Raw genomic sequence first — 26,759 nt, forward strand, 5'->3', positions numbered from 1 at the left:
TCATGTTCTCACGCTCACTCAGTGCGTTCTTTTCGCATATAGCTAGATCTCGCTCCACTTGAACTTGGAGATTAATCTCTTGAAAATCCTTTAAGGCTTTCGCACCTTTAAGAACAGCCTGGTCCATCTCAGTAATAAGAGCGTTAATTTTCGCTTCTAAAACCTTAATCCTCTCTTTGGATTCACAAAAGCAGGCGTTTAAAGCCATTACTAACAGACAATGTACTCCTATGATCACGATTAAGAAGTTGGTACTTCGACCTGAGTTCTTCGAAGGAAAAAGTTCTTAATTTGACATCAGAGATATTATTCAAAGAAGCATTAAGATGCTCAGGGAGAATCTCATCATTAACGGGATAATGAATTTCCTCGTCAGTTAAGTTGTAAATCTGTGCAAGAATACGCAATTAAAAGGGAGCGAAAAGGACGAGCAAACAAAAGGATAGAAGAGATAAAGAATTACGTACCAACTAATTGGTCATTCCTTTTGCGAAGCTTAGTTACATCATTCTTATAAGTGGAGACCTCAGCCTTGAGTTTACCATTCTCAGCCTCAAAAGAGCCAAGCCTTCTTTGAAGATCTGAAGAAACGGCATGTGACATGCGGGTAATCTGCAAAAACATAAGATGAATATTAGAATATAAAGCGTAAAGACATCATTAAAGAGAATATGAAAGTATAGAAATTACCAAAGATCCAAGCGCGAGCTGAAAACTTGGACTCAATGATGAGGCAACTCCTCGAAGGGACTCATGGCTTAAAGAGAGGGCGTCACATATCTTCGCGACCGTCTCACACGTACGAGTTAACGCGTCATTACCGATAGCAGACATAGAGTCAGAGAAGATACTAGAGAGCTGCCTCATAGAAGATGAAAGCGAGGAGTCGTCAGAAGATGGCATTTCATCATCGCCAGAACGAGAATCTGAAGGAGAATGAGAAGGTGTTTTCCGCTTCTTAGAAGGATTCTCGGAAAAGGATTTAGAGACGGCTTTCTTGGAGATAATTTTATTCTTGCCCTAAGCGCCTCCAGCTTCCACCTACGCGAATAATGAGATATAACAAACAGAGGCAACAATATTGTTAAAATTAAACAAAGAGTATTTCTTACTTCATTATCGTGTGAAGGTGAAGCCTGGGGCAAACTTTTATCAGCCTTCTTTTTCTTCTTGGAAATCTGAAACCAAAGGATATGATAAGAAAAACAAAAGAATAAGGGAAAGAGGTAGAAAGATAAATTCAAAGGTAACATACCACATTAGCTTCCTATGGCCAGTTAAACTCCCAGGGTTTGTAAGCAACAAGCCCACCAGGAAGTGGGAGATCAGATCCATCAGCACCCTTACCAGTAATGTAAGAGCCTTCAATTACAATGGGATACTCCACCCAACGAGCATCTTTTGATTTACGAGCGGTGTTATTTGAAGAGTCATGAAAATCAACATCGCGCATAATTCTCTTGTCTTCTGCGACACCGTCCTTTCTCGTCAAGCGAATGCCCCATCGAAATGATTCATTCTTCATAATAACAACATCATAATGATTGAAAAAATTCTCAACTGTATACTCCGCAAGGTTAATTTCCCTATGTGTCGCAATTTGGATTTCTTACATCTTCCGGATAAGAAGATCATCATCCTGCCGCACGAAGAGCGTATTCCACCATTATTCTAATACAGTCACCGCTTAGTTGGAATATGCCGTGCGAAAATTTATAAAGGAATAGGAAGACCCACAGAGAGTTGGCCAAGCGAACAATAACTATATCGGTATCCCATTGTTCATCAGGAAAAAACCACTCCGGTCTGATTAAAGAAGTGGGTTTAGATCCATGAGGTACTGATAATGTGAATCCCCTTCGCCCAAAATCAGCCTTCAATCTATTGAATTCTTTGAGATTTTTCCAACCAGCTTAAAGAGGCATTTTTCAGAATGGGAATGCGAGATAATGAAAAAATAATCAAGATAATCAAGTCAATCAAGATCAGAATGATCAAGATATTGATGATGAGAAACAAAGTGCGAGAATGATATAAAAAGAAGGCAAAGTAAAAAGCAACTATCAAAATAGAACTTCAATAGAACCAGAAGAATAGTAAAAGAAGTGGATGAAAATTGCAGAGAAAGAAAAAGAAAGAGAGTAAAAAGAAAAGAGAAGAAGACGTTTGATAGTAAATAAGAGATTTACTCCCGATTCCCAAGATATTTTCTCCCAATAATGCGTTGATTAAGAATGAACGCATATGAAGAAGCGGTTACTAGAGACATGTCAGATAGCAAATAGTTGAAAAGACACGCGTAAACTGTCATGCCGAAATCACGGGAATTTGTCGGCATATAAGAATACGAAAAGATGAACGGGTGCGGCAGAATAAAATAGGGTTTCTCATACCTCTCTCTTTACCAAAAGAACGATATGAGAAGAGGAAAAATGTGGGTACAAAATACTGCACACTCATCTAGTATGCGAAGTAACTCCTCGAATAGCATGCGAATATGACCGCATACTACATATTTAAGATAACGAACCAGATCACGAGTAAAGTGTGAAGATTTATGCGGCATTAAAGAAACCATGCGTCAATACTGTTACCTCGAGGTGATATTGACGCACGTCAGATCCGAAATAAGGGGCTTTATTAGCTGTCCTTCACTATGTAAACTCCTATATAAGGAGCCGAGCGACCTTGTGTGAATGAGAGATCTTCTTGAGAGTTTAGACAACATATTTAAGAGATAGAAAGTTTATTTGTTTCCCAAGTTAGGGTTTTCTCATAACTTTGTATTTGATCTAAATATTTCAACAAAAGTTCTTATGATTGTATGATGATTACATAGATTGTTCACAGATTTTACTAAGGGTGTGGTTGCAGTATTTCCTGCAACTACAGCTGCAGCTGCTTTCTTTTGTCGTTGTTACTAAATATTTCCAAACCAAAACCAAAACCAAAGCCTTTTTCCAGTAGCAAGTACCGGGTAGGCTAGAGATTATCTCATAAATGCATAGCATATTTACGACGGACTGTCGGAGCTTGCTGTAGCGCCCCCAAAGCTAGCAGCTGACTAATCCAAAAGATTAGCTAAATAAGGGGCACTAAAAACTAAATCATTTACTTAAACATGCAATAAAGAAATCTGCTACAAAACTTAACCCAAAACTAGCTCTGCTCAGAGATATATATATATATATATACAAGAACTCCTCTCAAATGATATGTATACAATAGTCATTTGGTTTACAAATACAATATGCAATATAATATACATAGTAAAAGTTAACCAACTAACGAAATCAACCCTTGGAGCTTTCGCTGCGTTACTCTGATCTGTCTCTGAAACTGAAAGTGGGAATGGGTGAGCACATCATCCCTAAAAACGGGTGCCCATCAGGAATAACACTTAACTTTCAAGTAATTATTAAAATGATCTAGAAAACAATACATGTTTTTCATAAACACCAAGAGACAATCAATTCACAGAAATAAACAATCATGTATATGGAACTAACTCCTTCTTCAAACAATGTACTATATTGAGTGTTGACCAATTCCTTACACACCCTATTAGTTTATACTAGTGTCGACCAATTCCTTACACACCTAATACGCATAAAAGCTCGAATTCATGTAGATATAAATGAAGGAGCAATATCCTATATACCACACATGGAAACTCTTATTTCCAAATAGGTGTCGATCAATTCCTTACACACCTATCATTTTCCTAATAGGTGTCGACCAATTCCTTACACACCTATTAGGCATACAAATAGAAATTCTTATTTCCCAAACAATTCATCAAGACAAACAAAGCATTACAATTCCTTTCCAAGTAACGGAAAGATTAAAAAAAATAAAAGAACTTCCGGAATTCAAAATAAACAATGCATGGAATACACAATCAGATAATGCATGAGCTTGTTAAACATAAACTTTGATAAAAGAAAACAACAATAATCACAAAAGAGTTGAATGCATTCCCACCCCTTTTGATGACAAGCCACGCCTACTTCGAGATCCACGATCTACTGGTTCATCCTTTGAATCGATCGTTGTTAATACAGACTAATTGTTAATCACATAAGAACTCTAAGAATTCTAGCCAAAATGGCTCACACAAGAATCATACAAGTTTATCTAATGGTTCTAAGCCCATTAACTAAGGTCCAGTCTATCTGAGTCAACTAACGGTCAAATTGACGGTCACAGGTCAACTAACAGTCCACGTCAAGTCAAAGTCCAAGGTCAATGGTCAAATGAGTCAACTCAATGAGTTGTATCAGGGTTTACCGAGTTAACTCAACTCAGTGAGACAAACGAGTCAGCTAAGGTAAATCATCCAGTCATCTGAACAGTTCAGGCATGAGCCATTGCACAGGCCACAGACCAAATGCACCACTCCATGCTCAACCTGAGCAAAACCTCTTTATGATACAGTATTATTTCAACTCTACTTCATACAACATCATCATTTCAATTCTACAATAATACGACTACAATTCATTTACAAACTCAAATTCAGTTTACCTAAGTGTAGCAGCAGTTGCCTGCTTTCACATAAATCACTATTTATAATCTTGCATCTACCATAGCTTAACTCAACAAACCCAACCAATTGTTAATGCACAATCCAGTAGACTACAACATCATCATTACCTAACTGTCACAGCAATAACTATACCACCAAACTCTGTTTGAGACTCACAATCAAACTTCAATTACTCTTACCACTCAAACGATCCTTGCCATTCAATCAGGCCTCAACAATTAACCACCAATCCAACTCCTCGCTGTAACTTCAACTCAAATAACAATCACCTGCGATCTACTTCATAACTGTAATCCCATTACCATTTCCATTAGTTCAAACTATATATTCTTACAATCTATTCCCTAATTTCAACATCGCACAACAACAGACATCTTCAATACAACCACATCTTTATCTTATACTTGACTCCATCTCAGATTAGAAACTCCAACCAAAACCAATAACTACAGAATCTCTACTGCAGATCTCAACTCCGTCTCCAAACTACAGTAGCACAAGCCAACCACTACCATTTGTATTTCAGACTACACCCACCTTGAATTCACAACACTAACACAAAACACAATCAATCAATCACCACTCTAACATACCTTCATTTAACTAACCCACTGAAGTGAATAACAATCTCACCATGATTGCAGTTCAACCTTACTCCCTGCAACTTCAACATCCACTGCATTACTAATCACAGTACAACATACTTAAACATTGTCTCAATCTTATTTCATAAAAACAACCCATCTTCTTTACGGTCATTGTCCTGTTAGAACAACTAATACACAATAACACCACTACTTCAGTTTATCACTACCATCTGTAGTTCAATTCCTTACTCAACAAAAATGCATAACTTAGCTAAGTATACTGAGAAGACAATTACCTCAAATACCAACTCAGAAGTCTTCTTCTTCAGTCAGTTAATTATTCAACATCATTCTCATCTTTTTTTCATCTACAACAGTTATACCCTTTCCCTGGCAGTCTGAGCAACTTCAGCTTCATCATTATACATACCAACACCACACCCATTAACAACCAAAGCATTTCCACAGATGTTTATCGAATATACCCACATCTTTGTACCTCAAGTTCATTACCACCATCTCTGCCAACACAGTTAGTTCTATCATCACTATCACCATTTCTGAAGCCCTGTTACTCATAAAATAACACCACCTGCAACAGTTCATCACAGCCAATTCCCAATACTCTTCATGCAAACAGAATCAAAACCCAATTCTTCAATTCACTACCAAAACATCTTTACAACCCTAATTAAACAATAACCCTTTTGTTTTATATCTATTTGTAACTCAATAAACCTATTAATTCCATTTAAGCTCAGAATCAATCTGAAACCCTAAATTAAATTTACCTTTTCTTTTGATTCTGAATTCGCCCTCTTGAATCATCACCACAACAACACAAATGATTAAATTAAACATCAAACTCCTCGTTATTTAACCTTCAACAACACTATATCATCGTCAAATCCACACAAACTCTAGCTTCAGAAACTCGATCTTCATATTCACAGCAACATCAATTCCTTCTTCTCCAAATCCTAATAAACCCTAATCGACACCACCACCATCTCTTATAAAACTCGAATCCTCTGAATTGAAATCTTTAGGTAGAGAAACGAAGAAGAACGGGAAAAAAAAGAAGAAAACAGAAGAGAAGAAGAGGAAAGAAGGATAAGAAAGAAGAAGAAGAGAAAATATGGGTTTATCTTCTCGGTCGGTTGGGGATAAGGTCGAAAGAGAAATGGTAAACGCAATCACCCAAATGATATGGGAAGCCCAGGTCGGTCTGTCTGGGAAAAGACTAATCCACCCTTCATACACAACTGATGATATCTTCTTCGTCCGATATCCTATTGACACGTTCGAGTAGTCTATTATGTATAACTTTTGAGCTCTTCTCAAAAATACTAGTTTCGTATCTAGATCGCTGTTAGATTAATTTCTATTAATTATCGTCCGTGTTAAACTAATCGAGTTATTATTGGCTAATTCGACAGTTGACCGGTCTAATAGCGTTGACGAGTTCGAGGGTCCTTACACTTGCAAAACCCGCACTACGACAGGAAAATACTTGATGCTACCCGCGACGCGTTTGTTTTTGTTTTGGGGACCAAATGAAGAATCACTGTTTTAATGGGATTACAAATTCCCGACAATTAACGCGGATATACTCACACCCTACCCATGTTGCAAAAGCTACGGGGGATTCCCCCTTAAAAATCTTACCAACTGCAGCTGCTACAGGGGATTCCCCCCTTTCACAATTTGCAGGGTTGCATTTACGTGTTCGCTTATTGAGGGACAGAGAAATTAACAAGAGAAAAAGGGGGGTCGTTAGTATACGTAGCGAAATCCTACCTCTTCCACGTGAATCGCCGCTCTCCATATATGTCTGTCCAACACCTTCTCTTGTGATAAGTTTCGCTTGGTCATGTCCCGCTTTACGGACTCGTCCCATGTCATCTTTGGTCGGCCTCTTCGTTTCATCCTTCCTTCAGCGTGCCTGATGCGACCTACACGAATTGGTACATCAGGCGGTCTTCGCTGGGGATGCCCAAACCAGCGAAGCCGATGTTGGGTGAGCATCTCCTCGATTGGTGCTACCACAAGTTTCTTATGCACATACTCATTCCTGGTCCGATCATGCCTCGTATGCCCGCATGCCCACCTCAGCATCCGCATCTCAGTACTATGCAGCTTCAATATGTCCCGACTATTCGTCGCCCAACTTTCCGCATCATACAACATCGCAGGCCTAATTGCCGATTTTTAAAACTTACCTTTAAGCTTTAGCGGAACTCTGTGATCACAAAGGACGCTAGATGTCAGGCGCCATTTCTCCCAACCAGTTTGGGACCGATGTCGAAACTACGCATTAATCAGATAAAGATAAATATGCATTAATCAGATAATCTACTTTCATATGGCGCCTGACATCAAACACTATCTAGTATCTAGATAATCTACTATCTAGTAGTTTCTCTATCAAACACTATTCCAAACTTAAAGCATGTTTGTTTTTTGATGACTCGGAGTTTAGCTCTGATTCGGCCCCTGACTCGGCCCGAGTTAGATGTCAAACCGTTTGTTTTTTATTTTAAGTCAGACCTGACTCACGATCTGAGTCAGACCTAACCCATGACTCGGAACCATTTGAGTCGGGTAATAAAATACCCCTGACTCATGGTAACAACTTATTGACTCACAGTTTTTGAGTCAGATAAGTGAGATCTGACTCAAAAAACAAACATATTGAGTCGGATACAGATGAGTTAGGTGATTTCAGTCAGATCCAGACAATCAGATTCAGAAGAGTCAGGAGTAAAAAATTTCCAGTCCCGACTCGGGCCCTTAGTGCTAAAAAGAACGGGCACCTAGCTCACCTGGTCATCCCCGTTTCCCAAAGTTTCATGCGTTCCAGGAGGTCCCAGGTTCGAGCCCCCAATGGCGTAATATTGCAGAAATTAACATGGAAGGTAGAGTTAGTTTTCCCCCTTGTGACACAATCTCAGCCCCCCATCCGCTTCGGCTCCTTTGGCTAGGTTACCCATGAGGCTCGTTGGTAGGCTAGCACAACAACATGTTCAATTAATGTAGTAATATGTCGTTGGAGCTTAGCTTGTTAGGCTTCCAACTAGTTTCATGTAATAATCGTTATCCAATAATATAAAGAAAAAGAATTTAAATTTTTATAAAATTATAATATACTCCCTCTGTTTCACAAAGACAGTCCGCTTTGACTTTCTCAATATATTAAGGAGACCATATTATTTTACTTGACTACCCTTAGTTACTTACCTATTTTATTTTAATAAAAATGCTAGCAATAAAGACAATCCAAAATTGTTGTGAGAATTATAAATACGAAATATAAAAGGAAAACTTAAAAGATATCGAATTTATGAAGTATAAACTTTATAAGGAATTTAATTTTTAGAGTCTTGGAAGAGTTCCAAGAAGACATGTATAGCTCGCTCAACTATGGAGTCGGAGTTTATTGCGTTAGATAAAGCAGGAGAGGAGGCCGAATGGCTAAGAAACTTTTTAGAAGATATTCCTCTCTGGCATAGGCCTGTGCCAGCTATATCTATATATTGTGACAGCAAATCTGCAATAGGTAGAGCTAAAAATAGCTTCTACAATGGAAAGTCTATACATATGTGTAGAAGACATGATTCTATGAAATTACTAATCTCAACAGGCGTTATTTCCATGGATTGGACAAGGTCCAAGGAGAATATCGTGGACCCTTTGACGAAAGGCTTGTCCAAGGAGATAGTTAGTAAAGCATCGAAGGGGATGGGGCTTAGGCTCAAATAATTAAACTTGCCATGAAGGATACTCAACCTTGCTGACTGGAGATTCCAAGATCAAGGTTTCGAATGAGACAACTAACTTGTGGTAGTTAAAGGTAAACACTATCAGATAATTTTATTATCTGTCCCTTCCCTATGGTGTTGATGTGATAGTGTGACTGCATATGGGGGATGACTTTTAATTAAGTCTTAATGAGTTCTATAGTTTCAATTTAAGATTGAAGTGGGGTGTAGCAGTAAACACTCTTGATGGAACTCACCTATATGAATGAGGAAGTGGGTCGCTTCCTATGAGAATGGAGCCAATTCTTTAGAGCATTCTGAGAAACAGGATATGTCCAGGGCCAAAATGGACAAAACGGCACGAACTTAGCAACACTTGGAGGATATCATGCGTGGATATTATTTGAACTACACCAAACGCTAGCAGTTCAAGACATCGTGTTCACCATCTAGCTAGTAGTTCCGGTAACTTCTCACTAAGAAAGGTTCAAGACCTCATGGACACCTTTGCCTAAATGGTATTTTCCTTACTCTGATGTTTTCGTTTTCCGACGTTTCATTCATGTGGGGGATTGTTGGAGAAAATGAGTTTTAATTAAAAGATTTTATGGTCTTGGTATGGTTTGATCTAATGACCTAAGGGTCTAAGGATACTCACTCATTTTTGGGTGAATGAAGTGGAACCTTTAGTCCCACATTGTGGAAAACTAAAGAGGAGCTCCACTATATAATCATACACTTATGTATGAATTGTAAAACGTGGGTGGAGCGGGTGGGCAAAAATACATGTGGGCAAAAATACATATTTTGACCCATGCGATATGCGCGTATACCATGCACCAAGTCCCTTTCCTACACGGATTTATTTTTGGGAGAATTTTTTCTTTATGAATTTAATTCCAAAATTATTTTTAAGAGTTTTATTTGTGGGAAATTCCTTTTACGAGTTTTACTTGTTTTTGAAGAAAACAAAAAAAACATAACTTGATTTGCAAGTATCTCATCCTATAAATATGACTCGAAATTCTGTTTTAAAAACACACAAGCAGCGACTATCTCTAGGTCTACTTTTCTTCTTCTTCTTATATTTTGTGCGGCGTTTTACTTCCATCCCTGTTGCTGAGTTCAAGAGTGGGTAACTTGCGTTGTGCTAACTCAAGTCATATCGGGCAGTCTTATCCTAGACACATCTTCCCACGTTGGGGTTTAGCATTACTTCAGAGTATACCCGCGAACTAATGTGTTAAGGACAACTTGTTGAACCTGTGATTCTGCCCTCATCAATTTGTTCGTGGTAGAGTTGTTTGATACTGTTCTTTATATTTACTGTTTGATACATCTGACGTTTTTTCTATTGTTGCAAGATTCCAACAATAATATCTTAACTTTCTTATCTATACGAAATTAATAAGCTTTTATAAAAAGAAGAAAATCTAATTTGCTATTACAGTATTTCCAAAACAACATACAACTACTTATAATCACAAATTAATATAATTATATAAATTGATCTAATTATGTGATCGCTTGCATATACCACATTTGACTAAATCATAATCTTAGCACGTCTCCCTTCCATCATGCCTTATCTACATCAGATTACACAGACTGATATTAATAAGAGAAAAATCAAGTTTAATGATTTTGATGCAGTCGTAAGTGTCATTTTGCGCAACTTGCGCGTGGCTGTCAAGATTAAAATGGAAATCTTGTTTAAATTGAAGTATGGAGATGAAAAGCCGTACCGAATGGTTTTGGTACGTCCCAGGGACTCGGATGTTTTTTATCTAGAAGGAACCGATTTAATCAGTCTGCTAAGGCTACGGGTTGGTGATTGGATTCAGATCGGTTACCCTGGCACTGGAAACACGTTTAACCTCACAGTGGACAGAAACTAATAATGAACCGATAAGTGATCTATTGAAATCACATCTATTTATCTTAAATTTTTTGTTTTGTTCGATTTGCTATACATTCTGATATTATACCCTGATTGGTTATTCTTAACTCATGAGCCATCCGGATCTGAGTCGTCTGGATCTGACTGAAATTACCTGACTTGAGCCAGTTCTGGCTCAATATGTTTGTTCTGAGTCAGATCTGATTCAACTGGCTCAAAAATATGTGAGACAGAGATATTTTGTTACCTGACTTAAACGAGTCCGGATCGGGGCTAGGTCTAAGTCGGAGGTCGAGTCAGATATGACTCAAAAAGGACAACAAACCTTCTGATCTGACTAGCCACGAATCATGTGTTGACTCAGAACCAGATCGCGATTCAGATGCAAATAAACATGGCGTTTGTTTGGGTTTGAGTCTGACTCGGCATCTGATTTAGTTCCAGGCAGATGTCAGATCATTCGTTTTTCATTTTTCTGATATTTGGTTCGGGACCTTCTCATATATACGTGATCTATATTTATAGGAGTCGGGTATCATTTTGAAACTGACTCTTTCGACATATGTACGACTAGATTTAAAGAAAATTCTATCAGTCTGCTATAGATTTTTTTAGTACTATCTAGTTAGCTACATCTGGATGAGTCGCCGGATGAGTTTCCGGCCGGAATCACATAAGGGCCCCTATGGAGTAAGTTAAAAAAAAACAGACTAAAAGTAGAGATCCACAATGCTGGCAAACCTTATTCTATTTCCCTTCCCTTATCATTGAAAAGCACGGCACTGTTTGTTTTCAGCCTCATCTTCACATCATGTACTGATCATGTGTTGCCAATGACTCTTTTCTAACAATAACCACACACTAACTTGACATAAAAGTAATCCCTAAATAACTTCCATATTAAAGACAAACCACAGACTGCAAGTAATAGAAAAATTTAGAGTCCTTAAACATCAAAATCAAACTTCCATGAAAACTCAAACACAAAAAACAACCATGACTTCTTCATTCCTAGTCTCTAAAATCATCTCCTCTTTCTCAAAAGTTCTATCAACTCAAACCCACAAATACAAATTTCTTCAAATCCTCCTTCAAATTCTTTGCATAGCTCTGTATTGGATTGTTTTCATCATTAGGCTTCTTCCTACGCTGTACCCGAACCCGAAAACACCATCAAGACACTTTGATAGTTTCTCTGGTAAAAGAGAGAAAGATATCCATCAAGAAACCACTGTTAATGGAGATTCAACTAGTGTTTGTAGAGCACTTACACAAATTCTTTCAATTATTAATGAAATTCCAGTTAGTTCTCGGAAATATGAACTTCTTCGTTCACTAGCAGAGAAATTGATCGAGGATAATCTCAAAGTAGGGTCTGGTGTTCTTAGAGATATCAATTGTACAGTTCTTTCTTCTGCTTTTGCAAAGACTCTTCAGCAGCTTGAATCTGCTGTGTTGGAGGAAGTCAAGGAGACCACTTTGATAGAATCGTCTGAACATCGATTGGGCCGGATTCTGCATACAATTTGGTCATATAGCGAACGAGCATGGGCATGGCTTGGTGAAAAGGCAGGTGTTCCTAAACCGGATGCTTGGACTGCTGAGAAGTTTGCAGCTGAGCTGCTTTGGTTGGCTAGGAAGATGTCAACTTGTGGAAATGTAGATGTTGCTGTATCAAGCTGGGGGTCAGCTTCTAGGTTGGCTTGGCTCTCGATTTCGGCTGAGCCACGAGTTCAAGGTTCTCTCGTCAAAATTTCAGGTAACACTAGCAAAACACTAAATCATATGTTTTCCGTGCCTCCTCTGGCAGACTCTGCACCGAAGTTGTTTCTTAATTTGATGCGCAATTTTTGTTGACACTTTCTCTGCAGCGTTTTTGTTAAAGGAGGCGAGAAAAATGGGACAAACAGATGAAATGGAACAGTATCAAAACAATGACAATGAAGACGTAACGAAGATGATAAGGAAGCAAGATGAACAAAGTGAGAAGAAGATGAAGTTGTTGATGTCATGGTTGCCATTCCTATGCAGGGCAAGCAAAGGAATTGATGCACCAGTCTTAAGCACCAGCGACAGAGTGGAAGTAGAGAAAGCTATTGAAGACTTGATAAGTACATTCAGGAAAGACCAACAAGAGAAAGTTTTAGCACTTTGGCTTCATCACTTTACTTCTTGTCCTCTCTCAGACTGGCCAAATCTTCAGCCCTGCTATAATAGTTGGCTGGATGCATCACGAAAGCAAATTGGCTATTTGATTTAACTGCTGGCTGGTCATATCCCACAAGAAGTAGATCTTGCAGAATACATGTACTTTTATTACTTCCGAAGTATGCATATGCATCAGTGATTCATGTACAGATTTCAGTTTATATTGCAGGAACGGGAAACCTAAAAAGAAATGTTTGCCATGCACTTAAGAAACCTAGGCCTTACTCTAAAAAATATTGCCACTACCATCATCACAATTTGGATTTCAAATAGTGCACTGCCAGTAATACCAAATGTATAAGAGAGCAATGTGTATATAAGAGAACATTAAGTTCGGATAAGATCCAGCTAAATAAATGAAAATCTACTCTAGATATGAGGAAGGATCTTACGATTCTTTCTACAATTACATGAAATTAAAAGCAAGCAGTCACCATCTCTGCATTTACACAACAAACTCTGCCATTCAGCCTTCAGCGAAAACCCCCATCAGATGGATTTATAATTTCATGCCAGGCCATTCCTGCAAAAATCCGTTTATACAAAAGCATTTAGAAACATCAAACTGATCCAAAGACCTTGCACAAGATATATGAACAATACAAATGACGGCTATTGGCAGTTTTTTGTTTACTTAAAAGCATAAATTGCTCAAGAAGCAACCACAACTCAATTGACAAGAAAACATAAAAAAACTGAGGTTTAAACCAAACTCAGAGGCTAAATGGTAACTTGCTTACCTATGTTTCAGGGGTCATTAACTTTGGAATGCTCCCCTGTGCAATAACACGAGAAAGAAGTTCGTCAGAAGTCAAGAGTAAGATAAAAGAATCGAAAAAGACCAACAACGAGAAAGATGTAGGCAGAGTTCATAGTTAACTATCACCTTCTTCTGCAATATCTGAGGTCCATAAAGTGAGATTGTCCCTGAGAAGCTGCATGATAAGTGTGCTGTCCTTGTAAGAGTCTTCACTAAGTGTATCAAGTTCTGATATAGCTTCATCAAATGCTTGTTTAGCGAGGTGGCATGCCCTGCATGCCAACAAGTACATCACTTATAAAGGTAACCAATAAACGGACAACATGATCATACACAACACGAGAAAGATAAAATGAGAAAGAGAAATAGAAGAGAAGTGGTAAAATAAAACCAGAAGTCAGAGAGGAGGGGTTACATACCTCTCAGGTGAGTTCAATATCTCATAACAAAAAACGGAGAAGTTCAGGGCCAAGCCAAGTCTGATTGGATGAGTAGGTGGGAGATCTGTTGAGGCAACACTACTGGCAGCCTGTTTCATCACAAGTAGTTCCATTATGACTCGAGTTACAACATCGACCAATTGGGAAAGTACAACAAATGCAAAGAAACAGAGAAGCAATCTATATGTAACAGACCTCATAGGCCTTGAGAGACAGATCAGCTACTTCTTTACGTTCATTCCCCAACTTAATTTCAGCCAGATACCGATAGTAATCCCCCTTCCTACACAAGAAGAGAGGTCACATTCAGATGTAGAATACCAATACATTTAAGGTAGTAAGAAAAAAAGCACCAACATACTGAGCATACTTTAAAACCGGAACAACTCAGGCAAAGAAAAACAAACCAAATGGATTGTTATCAAATACTAGTAAAACTCACATCTTATGGTAAAAAACTGTGGATTCTCCTGTGGAAGAGGATGATAGGAGGTTTTCATCAATGACAACCAAGATGTCACTGCAAATCTTTGAAAGCTCATCCTCAACCTTCTGTCTGTATTCTTTTATCTTCTGCGTATTCTGCCCATTTCCTTTTCCTTCTTCCTTCTGTTCAATGGAAGACAAAATCCTCCATGATGCCCTTCTTGCACCAATTACATTCTTGTACCCAACTGACACCAGATTCCTCTCTTCTACAGTCAGTTCCACATCCAATCTAGCAAGTTTCTTCATAGCCTCGACCATTTCTGCGATAACCATCAAATCCATTTTAGAACGTAACAATCATAAAATGTATCTGTGCATGAAACCCAAAGTAAGGTGTGATTGTGTGACACTGTGATACTGTACTACTTATCTTGAATTGTCTTTCCACACAAGAATTTTGGATAAGAAATCAATAACACCAATGACTTAAAAGAACATATGCATCAGATAAATATAGGAAACGCAAAACTATCCAGTTTATGAATCATATACTTGTAAAAAAAAAAATCCATAATTTACAAGATTCCTATTAACCAAACAGACCTCAAGATATATACAAAGTGGCCAGCAGGAATTTCTGATATGTTGCAGTATCTAACAACTAAGATGGACATGAGGAGATACAAAGAGGATCCCCCAAAAAATAGAAGACAAGGGAAGATCTGATGGCCCTAACATTCTACAGGATTTCCTGATCAACATTAAGAATTCCACCCCCAAAACAATGGCTGCTGCAGGAGAAAATCATGCACTGACTTGAGTTGCTATGTTAAATCTATTCAGCCAATATATAATCTTTTCATATTAATCATCATCATGACTACAAGTTCTCCATTCCACAATGTCGTATGTTTTTCAAAGAAGATTCAAGTATCAATCCATTCCACTAAATTAACTCACATAAGTCAATTCACTACTTTTCACAGGATAAGTAAGATTAACATGTGCGGTTGTGCCAGTATCTGAATGACTCTTAACTACTTAAGTTGGAAAACGCCTAAAATTCGAATACATCCACAAACATTACTGATCCCAGTGAAATAAGTTGCTCTAACGACTCGTAGTTAGTAATCTTCGATCTAAAAAGCATTCGACATGTACATGTATAATAATCCAAGGCCATTACTATGTTCAAACACCTTGCATCCAATAAGTGACAGACCCAGGTATTCCGAATCTGACGAGGCAAAATCCACCACATAGTTGAGTGATCTTACAGCACAACCAAACACCAACACTAGCAGTACTTCAACAGTGCTAACATAAATACAAGTTGATCTGACTTCCAGACCACGATCCACAAACACCAACAAATATACTAAGACCAGATCAATAATCAATCTAATAATTATGGTGAAGCCACAATACTTAAATGATAACAATTAACAAAACCCCCAAAAATCCTACCATAAATACCCACAAAATTGACTACTCAATGTACACAGATCAAGAAAAAAAAAACATTAATTAAACCACAAAAAAAAAATCTCCATTACTGTAAGTAAAAAATTAAATCAAACCCACATACCAAGAAACAAACCCGTAAAAAATAAAATTAAACCCATACATAAACAACTGTCAATCTTTGATTCTATCAAAACCCTAATTAAAATCGAAGTATAATCAGAGACTTACCATCATATCTCTCAGCCTGTTCTGCAAGTCTAGCCAAGTAAACCAACTTTTCTCTCTCAGTATTCATCTTTCCTTCTTCTTCTTCTTCCTCACTCACTCTGTTGATGAATCCTATGAATATCCTTCTTCTCCTCTGTTTCTTTTTTATTCAAAAAGACTGCCTTTTTATTTTTATTTATTCTTCTTCTTATTCCATTTTTTATTGTAAAACTGGGCTTTTCGTAGATACAGTGTGATTGATTACTGACCGTTGAATTTGTGGTTTTTGATTTGGGTTAGTATAATCAACTGATGAGAAGGGATTTAATATATGGGTGGTCTGAGCCGTTGGATTAAGTGATTGGTATGGGGATTAGGGGTTGGATTGGTGGATAGGTAGCTATGGAATTAAGTCCAATCATTGTAGAGGTGGGTCACAGCTGACGAGGATCTGAAAGGAGATTGGATAAATTTCAATTTAATAATCACCGGACAACAAGAACACGAACCGAAAACGTAGGGTAGAATTCAAACGACGGCACCGAACCACTGCCGGCCGGCAGAAAATTTTTCACCGTGACTTAAAATTTACCTCCATATAAGACTTACTGATTGATCCTAAATGGGTAAAAATTAGTCTAAATTTATTTTGCAAAAATGTTATTATCACTATCACTTTCTCACGGTTATACTTTTGCAGAAGATCAATAAATCTAGTATTTTCGTATCCAAACACAATCTAAATGATATGTGTAACACTTTTGCAGAAACTGAAGCATTTCTGTTTCCGATAACAATCTAAGATGATAATCAAATAAAATCTGGAAGATCAATAATTCAACAAAAACATGCCAATTTTTTTATTATATTCTGACTTTATAACAATATCAAAGTTTTAATAATTCACTTAAAAACAGGAAAAGGAAAGGAAAAGCAGACAATACATAATAGTAGTGGAAAGACCCATAACCCGAACGATAAGAAGATCCGCCGGAGGTCCAGTAAAAGCTACTCACCTGATTATTCACATTGTAACAGTCGGAACTACTATTCCCATTCTTACAAACACAAACAAAGTTATTCTTTGGTGGAGAATACCCACAAACACCATCACTTTTCTCACAAGCATTACAAATCATTTCAATGTTGTAATTGATATGATCCAATCCAACTTGATTATACTTCAAAGCCAACCCATATTCCCACCGATTCGGGTCTGTCGGAATATCGCCGAGTGAAACAACCGAGACATAACTTGCACATTTCAGTGCATTGATATCCAAATCTCCTTTGGCGTTCAGGTTCGCCGGGGAGTAGACGCAACAAGTATCGGTCGAAGAGTAGATGGGCAGGCCAAGTGAGAGTATAGAAGGACAGGAGTGTAGAGACGCACATAGATGATTATATGAAGCATCACAAATGGGATTTCCTTTGGAGAAGAGTGCAGAAGTAGGAGGGTGACAACCTATGAGGATGAACAGAGATGGGCCAAGCTGGAATGGTGAAGACCAGTCGAGGCCGAAGTTGGGAGAAGAGTGCATGGATAAACATGTAGACATCTGTGTTGGGTTGATGGTCAAGGTGGAAGTTTCGTATGATATTGAAGTTATTGGGTATGTGCCTGCATGAGTTGTGAGGATGAGTTGCTCATCTTCTTGTTCATGGTCTTGAGGGATGGTGATGATGTTGCTGTCTGATGATGACTTAGATGGTGATGATGATGAGCAAGTGATGGATGGGTAGAAACGTGGAGAACCGCAACCAAAACCGGCGCCGAACGGATATTTTAATGGAATTGATCCACACTTGTTCAGGCATGAAGTTGGTGCCGGTGGTGGTGATTCTATGGTTGCTAGGATAGTGACAGAATTCAGAGAAAAAACTAAGAAGAGGGTGGAGATCATTATTGCTTTCTGGGTGAAGGAAGAGAAATATTTCATGGTGAAATTTAATCAGACTCTGGTTGCTGAAATTAGAGTAGTGGTTAGCAAATAAAGAAGAAGAATATGAATAAATGGAGATTGATTGAGGAGCTGATGAGAGAACTGAATATATGCTGAACGTTAGGTGGACACTTGGTCACTAAGGTATATATGCTGCACTTTGCATTTTGTCAGTGCCGTCCTAAAAAGCTAGTAGGGTTCCTCCTTTCTTTACGAAAAGCATAGTCCACAGCTTTGCAAAGCAAACTTTCAAGCTTTCTTCTTTAGCAAATTGACTTGGACCTAATTTGCCCCAAAAAGAACAGTAAAGAAACCACAATTACTTTAACTGTAAGAAAATCTTTGGACTCTACATTTCAAGACATGCATAACTCATTTTTGTAAAAATTTAAACAGCAAAAATTCATGCCTGACAATATATGAGATACACTGAGTTAACAATATGAACAGCCGCAGCATGATCAGCAAAATATGAGTTCACTATTTCTTTTAATATATGAACAACACTATCAGAAGAAAGGACACGGTATTGTGAACACTGCTTACAGTTAGGGCAACTTTATTCGCTCTTCGTTTTTGTTTTCATGAAAGCAGCTTTTGCATGGGGAAGGCTTTCTATCCTCGTCGCCAGTTCTTTCTTTCACGGGGTAACACAGATCAGTCTTGTTGCTGCGGATATGGAAGAGATCAGGAACGTACTATCGGATTTCACTCACACGACTCGAGCTTGCAGCAGCATCACTGATGGAAACAGAAGCAAAGGATTTACGTGCCCAAGTTCTGGCATGTATTGCCCTCTCCTGCAAATTGCTTCTCCTCTTACAAGGCTCTTTCAAAGTTCTGAAAATCTGCATTGCTTGACTGAACAACGTAGAAGGATATTCCCACAAGCTAACTATTCTCGTGTTCAGGATAAGCCTTCTCCAGGCAGTAGACACACATGCGAGTAGTGATGGAAGAAAAAAGTAAACCAATCTAAGTACGACAAAAACAGAGGTCAGTGCCAGATATTTCTCCTCGTTAAGTAATTTCTCTGGGGACTTTATCCATGAGAATCTGTAACTTTCTTCTTTGGTGTCCTCCAATTTCACAAGAACTGAAGGGTCATCAAGTTTCTCCCAAGATGTTTCATCTAGCAACACAGACTTCATTCCTACAACATGAAGCACATCAACGGTTAGCAGAGAGATCGACAAGAAACCACCAGAATAATGCCAAAGAACCATGCTTACCAGTGACATGAGAATAGAGATCAACAAGAAAACTGAGAGATCGTGGACCATGATACCGCATCCGCATGGTTGAATTAAATAGAAAAAGGGTAGGGAATCCATGAACTCCATAAATGGAGAGTACGCTGTTACAGGTCAATTAACTTTGGTCAGGATATGAGAAGAAATTAAGTTGCGCAAATGGAAACCAGAAAGACAACAATATCAACAAACAATTTTCAAACCTTGGCATGACAGCAGATTCTTCAATTGCAAGATGCTGGATGGACGGATACAAGGAAGACAAGGCAGAAAATGTTGGCCTAATACTTCTAGAGAAAGGACACCAAGATGCGTAAAAGAGTACAGCTACATAGCCATCACCATTCTTCTGAACAACATTAAGTGCCTTCTTCAATGAAACATCATTCCCCTGCACATAGTCATAACGTCCGTCAGCATCGAAATACTGCATGAACATATGCATGTAACTATTTAAGAAACGTTTCCAGCATGCTGGACACCTTCCAAGGTTCACTTGCTCATCCTAATGGATGTAGGATAGGTTCATCTATCCAGCTATTCAAACAAATAATTAGATTTAAACACTTTTACGCACCAGCAAAACTAATAATGGGTTAATGGGCTTCAAACCAATAACAATTAAAACAACGACGAGCGAACGTTTTTTTTTTTTAATCTTGCTGTGCAAAATGCTACACTTTTCCTGTCTGGGCCAATATTCCCTCGGAACGCTCTGTAACCTGGTTTTCTGAGGGTCTACTTTTTAAAGCAATCAGCTACAAGGAAACAAAAAATTTTGTCCTCTATCAAGTCAAGGAAGGAGCCTTACAATAGCCAATACACTTTTTAACCCGCTCAATGACGTGAGGAGCAAGGTCACCTACGGTAACCCATTAGAGTTGAGCTGTACTATTCTACTTAAAAAAATTGTTGCTATTACCCAGACACTTGCTGGCTTAGCAGATCCCTTGAGTGAACAAGGTTAGAAATTCAGACAGATATATTTAGGATGATGATGGGGAAGTAATAAATAAGACACGATTTGCACCTGAAGTCAAACCCAATTCTTCCTAAACACTATTTCTCTGTCTTTTTAGAAAAATTAACCATCCTCTAAAAATACAGCAGTTCCAGAGGAAGCAGTACCATATGACCATCAACCTCTTGGTCTTCAATCACCACAGCCAAACAACATAACCAATTATGTTGGCCTAACATCCTCTACGTAGGCGAGCATCACTTTTTTCACAAAACCAAGAGAGGAACATAGCAAGTAGGGGATTCATATTGGGACCACCTGGACCTTGACCCAAATTATGCATATAAAAAACAACAGAACGTGGAAATAGAGTATCAAAAGCAGTACGATGCTATGTTTTGCACTAAAATCTTATAGTGAAATTGATAAGTGAAGAGGTGCCAATTTCCCCAACAGATAGTAGAATCATAGTGTATGAGCAAGAACAAGTGCAAACCTAGCTAATGAAGAAGCCATGGCTAACAGGATTACAACTACGAAGTAAATATCAAAATATCTAGCATCCCAACAACCATATTTAAATAAAAACAAAACCCACAAGGGTCAATTTAAGGTACTACTAGTAAAAAGCCTTGTCGTCCTTCGGTTTATGCATATAGTCATTTAGAGACTTCACATTTCTTCTTCAACTTCTCAATTCACTGTATACAAAGATAAAAACTAATTGCTTGCGGTTCAACAAAAACCCATCTACCGAACTCCAATCAATTGGGATACAGATAAATGGGCAGCATATAAAGCCAAAGGCAAATCTCTAAGCCACTAGTTTCAATTCAAAACTACAGCAAGTCCCCTTTCTTATAAAAACTAAGGTTTGAACCTACCCAAACACAATTGAAACCTGCAGACGAATCCAGATATGGGTTCCCCCAAATTTGACTCTAAACCAAACCAAAAATTTAACAAATTCCCCTAATTGACTTTCTATCCAATTCCCTAATTGACCTAATGTCCAGAACAAGCAATTTTAACACATACCCACATCAAAATTAACAAAATAAATGCATCAAATTCAAAAAAAAAAAAAAGTCAAAAAAAAATACCTCAATAACGAGATCAATTTGTGTAGCAAAATCGAAATCGAAGTCAACACATATATCTGCAGCCTTCAAGATTGAATCTTTCATTGATATTACAGGACAAACATCATTATCCAAAGAACCCACCGACGATTCACAACACAAAACCAATACCCCATAACAGAAAAACCAGAAAAACCCTAGATTTCTCGATACCCTATTCGCCATCTATGAAAAAACCAATAAATATGGATAGAAAATTAGGTATCTGGAAGAAGAAGAGATTTAGAGAAGATTTGGATAGAGAGTAGTAGGTTAAGGATAAGAAGTGAAGACTCAAGAGAGGAGCATGCGCATTTTAGAGGAAAGGGTTCTTGTAATGGATTGATTCAAAAATGATTATTTTAGAGAATTCTAGAAAGAGAATGAGAGAGGGGCTCAGCGGAGAAGATGGAGAAAAAAGAAAAAAAATAAAGAGAAAAAAAAGGAATTTATTTTCTTTAGATAAATAAATAATTGAATTGTGTGGTGAGAAAGATGACTCACGTTAATTGTGTGTTAAGTGTACGTGTGATATTATATGCCTTGTCTGTTGTTACTCGTACGTGGGTATATGATACTTACTTTATCTTTTCTTTTTTGTTGGTAAGCTGTCTATGTTAGTCGGCTTTTGACCTTTTGATTAAGAAGGTGGTTTTCGAATTTCTGTTTTTACTCCAACAAGTGGTGGTGCTAGCTGCATTGACTTTTTTCCATGAGATTGAAGAACTCAAAATGGTCAGCCAAAAGACTTTCAGTTTTTAGAGTAAGTCTTATGGTGGAATCCATCCATCTTCCATCTTCCACGCCATCTCAGTACTTGAAATTGTGGATGGAAGCACAAGTGTAATGGTGGAATAGTAGAAACGCTATTCTTAATGGAGCTAAAAAAACACAATTAAGAATGGAGCTAAAAAAGCGCAATTAAGAATTGAGCTTTTTTTTCATCCGTTAGATTTCAACAACTCATTTTAAATCTACGGATAAAAAAAAAACGCAATTCTTAATGGCGTTTTTTTAGCGCTAATCTTATTCAGAAAATGGGCTATATAGCCAAAATTGGGTGTTTCCTGGGCCATATGGACAGTTAGGATTCGGCCTGGGTCAAATGTCCAAAGGAATCTTTAAATATTGAGTTTACCTTACTGCCCTTCATATCACAAAAAACCTATTTCTTCTCTCGTCTTCTTCAGTCACCCTGAACATAAAACAGATCTGAAACCAGCTCTCGTTCTCCATCGCCGCCATCAACACCGCGGAAAATCAAACTCCCTCTTCAAAAAAACTTCACCACCACAACCAGCTCCGCCAATTTTCTATTCCTACTATCCATTACAGACAAAACCCAATTTCAGTTTCTTCAAAATTCTCATACCACCAATCAAATCTATCTATATTTCTCAACCCACTTTCAGTTTCTTCAAAATTCTCATACCACCAATCAAATCTATCTCTATTTCTCAATTCACAAAAAAGAACAACCAAAATTTTCCATAAAAAACTCATCTTTCGAGCTTCTTCTTCATCACCATCTACTGGGGATTATGAAAATGAGTCTAATAATTTGTTTTGGTATAGAATTTCTCGCTCAATTCGTCGTGGGTCTGAACGATTCTTCTCAAGTTTTGGTAAATCAGTGAAAAAGAAACTGGGTTTGATTTAAATGAAGCTAATAGCAAAGTGATTTTGTTTGTTAGTGATGTGAAAAACAAGGGTGGAGTTGCGATTCATCGTTTTAGGTTTGAATTGCTACCTGGGTTTGTTGATTGGAACAAGCTTGACCACTGGAAGGTATAACCCTTTTCTTCAATTCATATCATTTTGTACACTTTGCTGTCATTTTGGATGCAAAAATGAACATTTTTTTTTCTTGGAATTGTATTGTGCTTAGGATGTTAATAATTAAGAACCAAAGAGAATTGGGGCATTGGTTTTGTATGTTTGTGTTGTGATCATTTCATTTCAATGGGTGTATATGGCTTTTAAAGCTCCTCGGATAGCTCAAATCAAGCAGGAGTTACCCGAGGCTTATATGGAGGCAGTAATCCCTGAGCCATCTCCAACTAATATCAAGAGGTCAGTGTAGCATTTCTCTTCAGTTCATGTCAATTGGGTCTTGAATATGATTCCATCCAGTTTTAAACTGAGATGAACTTAGTTTCATCCTGTTTTAATGTGTAAATTGATTGATTTTTTTTTCTTCTGGAAATGTGGATATACTCATTTTTCTTTTCCTTTTAGGTAAGAGTTCTTGTTCAATAACATGATAAAGCTGGTTTTATTTCTATGTAAACTAGAACGAAACTGGTTTCATTGTTCATAAATGTGAAATGTATATGTCAATTTTCTTGTTAATGTATCGATCTGTAAACACACTAATTTGCATTTTGTGAATTTGCTTACGTAGTAGTATAAAATATGATGCAATTGAGTTTCTGTTGAATATTTCTCATCTTAGTACACGTTCCGATGCATTTTCCGGTTCCAGCATCTGCTTCCACTGGATGATTCTGGTTTCATCATGTGTTTCCTTTGGATGAAACAAGGTTTCATCTTGTGTTTCCCACTATTGACATGTCGTCAGAGCAGATTTGGTTTGATTGTTCTTGTTTTCATCTTGTGTTGCCTTTGGATGAAACATAAGCTAAGAGCAGTAACTTAATTTTCGTCTCATTGTTCTTGTTTGCCGTATAGATTATCGCTACTTCTAGTTTGATGGCAACCTGTTTACATGAAGAGGTAAAGAGACTGCAAAATCTTGTGTATAGACTAACCACAGAGATAGATGTAAATAACCAAAGGATGGAATTTGGTTTCATCCTATACTAAATTGGGTTGAATTTGGTTTCACCCATTTTAAACTGGTTTCATCCTATACTAACTTGAGTTGAATTTGGTTTCACCCATTTTAAAATAGGATGAAACTGGTTTCATCCTATATTAAATTGGATTGAATTTGGTTTCACCCATTTTAAACTAGGATGAAACCAGTTACATCATGTTTTAAATTTGGTTGAATTTGGTTTCATCGATATTTAGGCTGGGATGAAACCAGTTTCATCATGTTTTAAATTTTTTTGAATTTGTTTTCACCCATGTTTAAACTAGGATGAAACCAGTTACATCCTGTTTTAAATTTAGTTAAATTTGGTTTCATCGATATTTAGGCTGGGATGAAACCAGTTTCATCATGTTTTATTGATTGGCTTTCTATACTCTTATCTTCCTTAATACTTTATGGTTCGTTACAAGTCCTACTTTCTTAACGACAGTTTATGCGGATTATCTTACTACCACTAGGAAAAGTGTTCATTGTCCTGACAATACTGCCACTACAAATGAGATTCACAATTTCAGTCTTTGTTGCATTCACTTGCTGTAAAATAACGCTTACCGCTTGCATATATATTTGTTAGTATATAATTTTGGTTTAGAGTTTAGACATACATATGTTACTGCTCTTAGCTTATGTTTGTCAGTGGTGGTTGCAGAGCTGTTGCTGGTGTTGCTACCAGAGAAGCTACAACAATGGGGCAATGAGTTCTGGTGTGTGTGCTTTGACACTTGCAGAGAAAAGATCAAGCCTCTTAAAATATTGTATCTACCTAATGTCATTGTTGTTGTTGTTGTTGAGGTAAAGGTTCGTCAAACCCTAGCTATATAAATTAAAATCCAAAGTTTCGATTAAGCTTTGAGTTTAGAGGCATTTGACTCATTAAAAATTTGTTGTTATTGAAATTGATAAGGTTAAAATCGATGATAGGGGTTTCTGTCTTCAGTTAGGCTTATATTCTCCAACTAAATCCCAACCAAAGGAATCCAATAGATAATCTTCAGGGTTTTTTTATGTAAAGTTAATTTCCAGGTGTTTTTGATTTTCTCTTTTTCTTTATTATGCTCACCATTTTTCTTACAGACTATGCCTCTCGGAAATCTCTTATAGGGTCACTGATATATTCTTAACTTTTGCATATTTCTGTTGCAGGGAAATGAAGATGATCTTTGAAATATCTGCACTTAAGCTGGGGATGTTCGCATTCCGTGTCCAACGTGATTCATATGTCCACTCCCAATTGATATGTGTTAGTATTTCTATATCTAACCTGTAGTGATCCCAGAGGCATCTGTGATTAGAGATGAAAATATTAACCCTATTTCAGTTAGAAAGACATAAACGAACAGGTGGTGTGCGGTATTGTTCGCCGGTGATGCTGTTTTTTTCTTCCTTGCAGATATTGATGTGGCTGAGTCATGCTCTTGAATCTCAGATTATGGTAGGTAGTTCCCATGTATGTGTGTTTTATCCTGACTAAGCATATATCAAATAAAAGAGGTGTACTCTGTTTTTTTGCTCTGTTTTTTGCTCTGTTTTTTTTTTTTTCAAATTTTGTTCTTCCAGAGGAAGGAGTAGAAGAATCATAAGAAGTTGGAACTTTGTTTTTTTTTTTTGTAGTACTTTGTTTTTTTTGTAATACTTTGTTGTGGTAGTAGTACTCTGATTCTTGTACCACTCTGTTTTTTATGTAGTACTCTGGTTTTGGTAGTAGTAGTACTCTGTTTTTTTTTTCCAACCTTTACTAACCCAACGCTGTAAACATTTGTAGAAGATAGGGACATATTTGTCTCTTCAGGTTAATAAATAAAAAAGATTCTGGGTAAAATATCCATTTTGGTTAAATGAACAGTATTTTTCTGTTTTATGGCTATATGAACAGTATTTAAACCTAAGAATATATTTCACCCAGGATTTGTTGCAATTGGTCTTTTTGACCAATTTTGCGTTTAGCGTTATTCTTATTGGCGTTTAGATGGATTCCACGAACCCTTCCACCAAACCATGAAACCCTCCTTGGATTTTTTGTGAAAAGCCCCAACTTGGAAGCCACTAGACTTGACATTCCATGGTTTTTCCACATTTGGAATAGGTTGGATTCCACCATAAGACTTGCTCTTAAAAAGGAAATGAGAATTCTATCAGAGAGGTGATAAAAAGGGAGTGACAGACCAACCGAGGGATTTATCTAGAGGAGTATATCGACTCTCACAAATCTGGGGCGGGTGATTAGCAGGGGGGCACTATTTTGCTGGTGGGTCCCGTAATCACGTGAGAGTCGCGATATTTCGGGATTTCTCTCCTCGGTAGGTTAATGATTTCCGGTGATTCAATGTGACTTGC

The 26,759-nt window shown here is 37.5% G+C and overlaps 4 protein-coding genes across 4 annotated transcripts; 1 reads left to right on the forward strand and 3 right to left on the reverse strand.

Moving 5' to 3' along the window:
* Window positions 1-11,696: 11,696 nt before the first annotated feature.
* Window positions 11,697-13,205, forward strand: LOC113335956. Its single transcript, XM_026581956.1, has 2 exons — window positions 11,697-12,556; window positions 12,669-13,205. The coding sequence occupies exons 1-2, from the start codon at window positions 11,767-11,769 to the stop codon at window positions 13,055-13,057; spliced, it is 1,179 nt and encodes a 392-aa protein (XP_026437741.1). The 5' UTR covers window positions 11,697-11,766; the 3' UTR covers window positions 13,058-13,205.
* A 36-nt stretch (window positions 13,206-13,241) lies between these two features.
* On the reverse strand, window positions 13,242-16,463 carry LOC113335959 (14-3-3 protein 7-like). The gene is made up of 7 exons (XM_026581960.1): window positions 16,330-16,463; window positions 14,648-14,954; window positions 14,401-14,488; window positions 14,185-14,294; window positions 13,892-14,037; window positions 13,746-13,781; window positions 13,242-13,528 (listed from the first exon to the last, which is right to left on the reverse strand). Exons 1-6 carry the CDS (start codon window positions 16,394-16,396, stop codon window positions 13,753-13,755), a joined length of 747 nt encoding a protein of 248 aa, XP_026437745.1. The 5' UTR covers window positions 16,397-16,463; the 3' UTR covers window positions 13,242-13,528; window positions 13,746-13,752.
* On the reverse strand, window positions 16,419-18,383 carry LOC113335958. The gene is made up of 2 exons (XM_026581959.1): window positions 17,325-18,383; window positions 16,419-16,759 (listed from the first exon to the last, which is right to left on the reverse strand). The coding sequence occupies exons 1-2, from the start codon at window positions 18,246-18,248 to the stop codon at window positions 16,727-16,729; spliced, it is 957 nt and encodes a 318-aa protein (XP_026437744.1). The 5' UTR covers window positions 18,249-18,383; the 3' UTR covers window positions 16,419-16,726.
* A 209-nt stretch (window positions 18,384-18,592) lies between these two features.
* LOC113335957 (5'-adenylylsulfate reductase-like 4) lies at window positions 18,593-22,009 on the reverse strand. The gene is made up of 4 exons (XM_026581957.1): window positions 21,569-22,009; window positions 19,708-19,895; window positions 19,484-19,608; window positions 18,593-19,404 (listed from the first exon to the last, which is right to left on the reverse strand). Exons 1-4 carry the CDS (start codon window positions 21,770-21,772, stop codon window positions 18,950-18,952), a joined length of 972 nt encoding a protein of 323 aa, XP_026437742.1. The 5' UTR covers window positions 21,773-22,009; the 3' UTR covers window positions 18,593-18,949.
* Window positions 22,010-26,759: the final 4,750 nt, after the last annotated feature.

The sequence above is a fragment of the Papaver somniferum genome, unplaced genomic scaffold, assembly GCF_003573695.1.
Source record: "Papaver somniferum cultivar HN1 unplaced genomic scaffold, ASM357369v1 unplaced-scaffold_150, whole genome shotgun sequence".
NCBI classification, from domain to species: Eukaryota; Viridiplantae; Streptophyta; class Magnoliopsida; order Ranunculales; family Papaveraceae; genus Papaver; species Papaver somniferum.

What these genes read in the sequence shown, in the direction of transcription:
- LOC113335956 (XM_026581956.1), top strand. Translation starts at nt 11,767, where the DNA reads ATGAAAACTCAAACACAAAAAACAACCATGACTTCTTCATTCCTAGTC. An exon ending in TTCTCTCGTCAAAATTTCAG is followed by an intron (nt 12,557 to 12,668) that starts GTAACACTAGCA and finishes CTTTCTCTGCAG; the next exon opens with CGTTTTTGTTAAAGGAGGCG.
- LOC113335959 (XM_026581960.1), bottom strand. Translation starts at nt 16,396, where the DNA reads ATGAATACTGAGAGAGAAAAGTTGGTTTACTTGGCTAGACTTGCAGAA. An exon ending in ACAGTTTTTTACCATAAGAT is followed by an intron (nt 14,489 to 14,647) that starts GTGAGTTTTACT and finishes CTTCTTGTGTAG; the next exon opens with GAAGGGGGATTACTATCGGT. An exon ending in CTCAGATATTGCAGAAGAAG is followed by an intron (nt 13,782 to 13,891) that starts GTGATAGTTAAC and finishes GTTATTGCACAG; the next exon opens with GGGAGCATTCCAAAGTTAAT.
- LOC113335957 (XM_026581957.1), bottom strand. Translation starts at nt 21,772, where the DNA reads ATGGCGAATAGGGTATCGAGAAATCTAGGGTTTTTCTGGTTTTTCTGT. An exon ending in GAATCTGCTGTCATGCCAAG is followed by an intron (nt 19,609 to 19,707) that starts GTTTGAAAATTG and finishes GACCTGTAACAG; the next exon opens with CGTACTCTCCATTTATGGAG. An exon ending in TCTCTATTCTCATGTCACTG is followed by an intron (nt 19,405 to 19,483) that starts GTAAGCATGGTT and finishes TTCATGTTGTAG; the next exon opens with GAATGAAGTCTGTGTTGCTA.
- LOC113335958 (XM_026581959.1), bottom strand. Translation starts at nt 18,248, where the DNA reads ATGAAATATTTCTCTTCCTTCACCCAGAAAGCAATAATGATCTCCACC. An exon ending in GTTACAATGTGAATAATCAG is followed by an intron (nt 16,760 to 17,324) that starts GTGAGTAGCTTT and finishes ATCTCCTTTCAG; the next exon opens with ATCCTCGTCAGCTGTGACCC.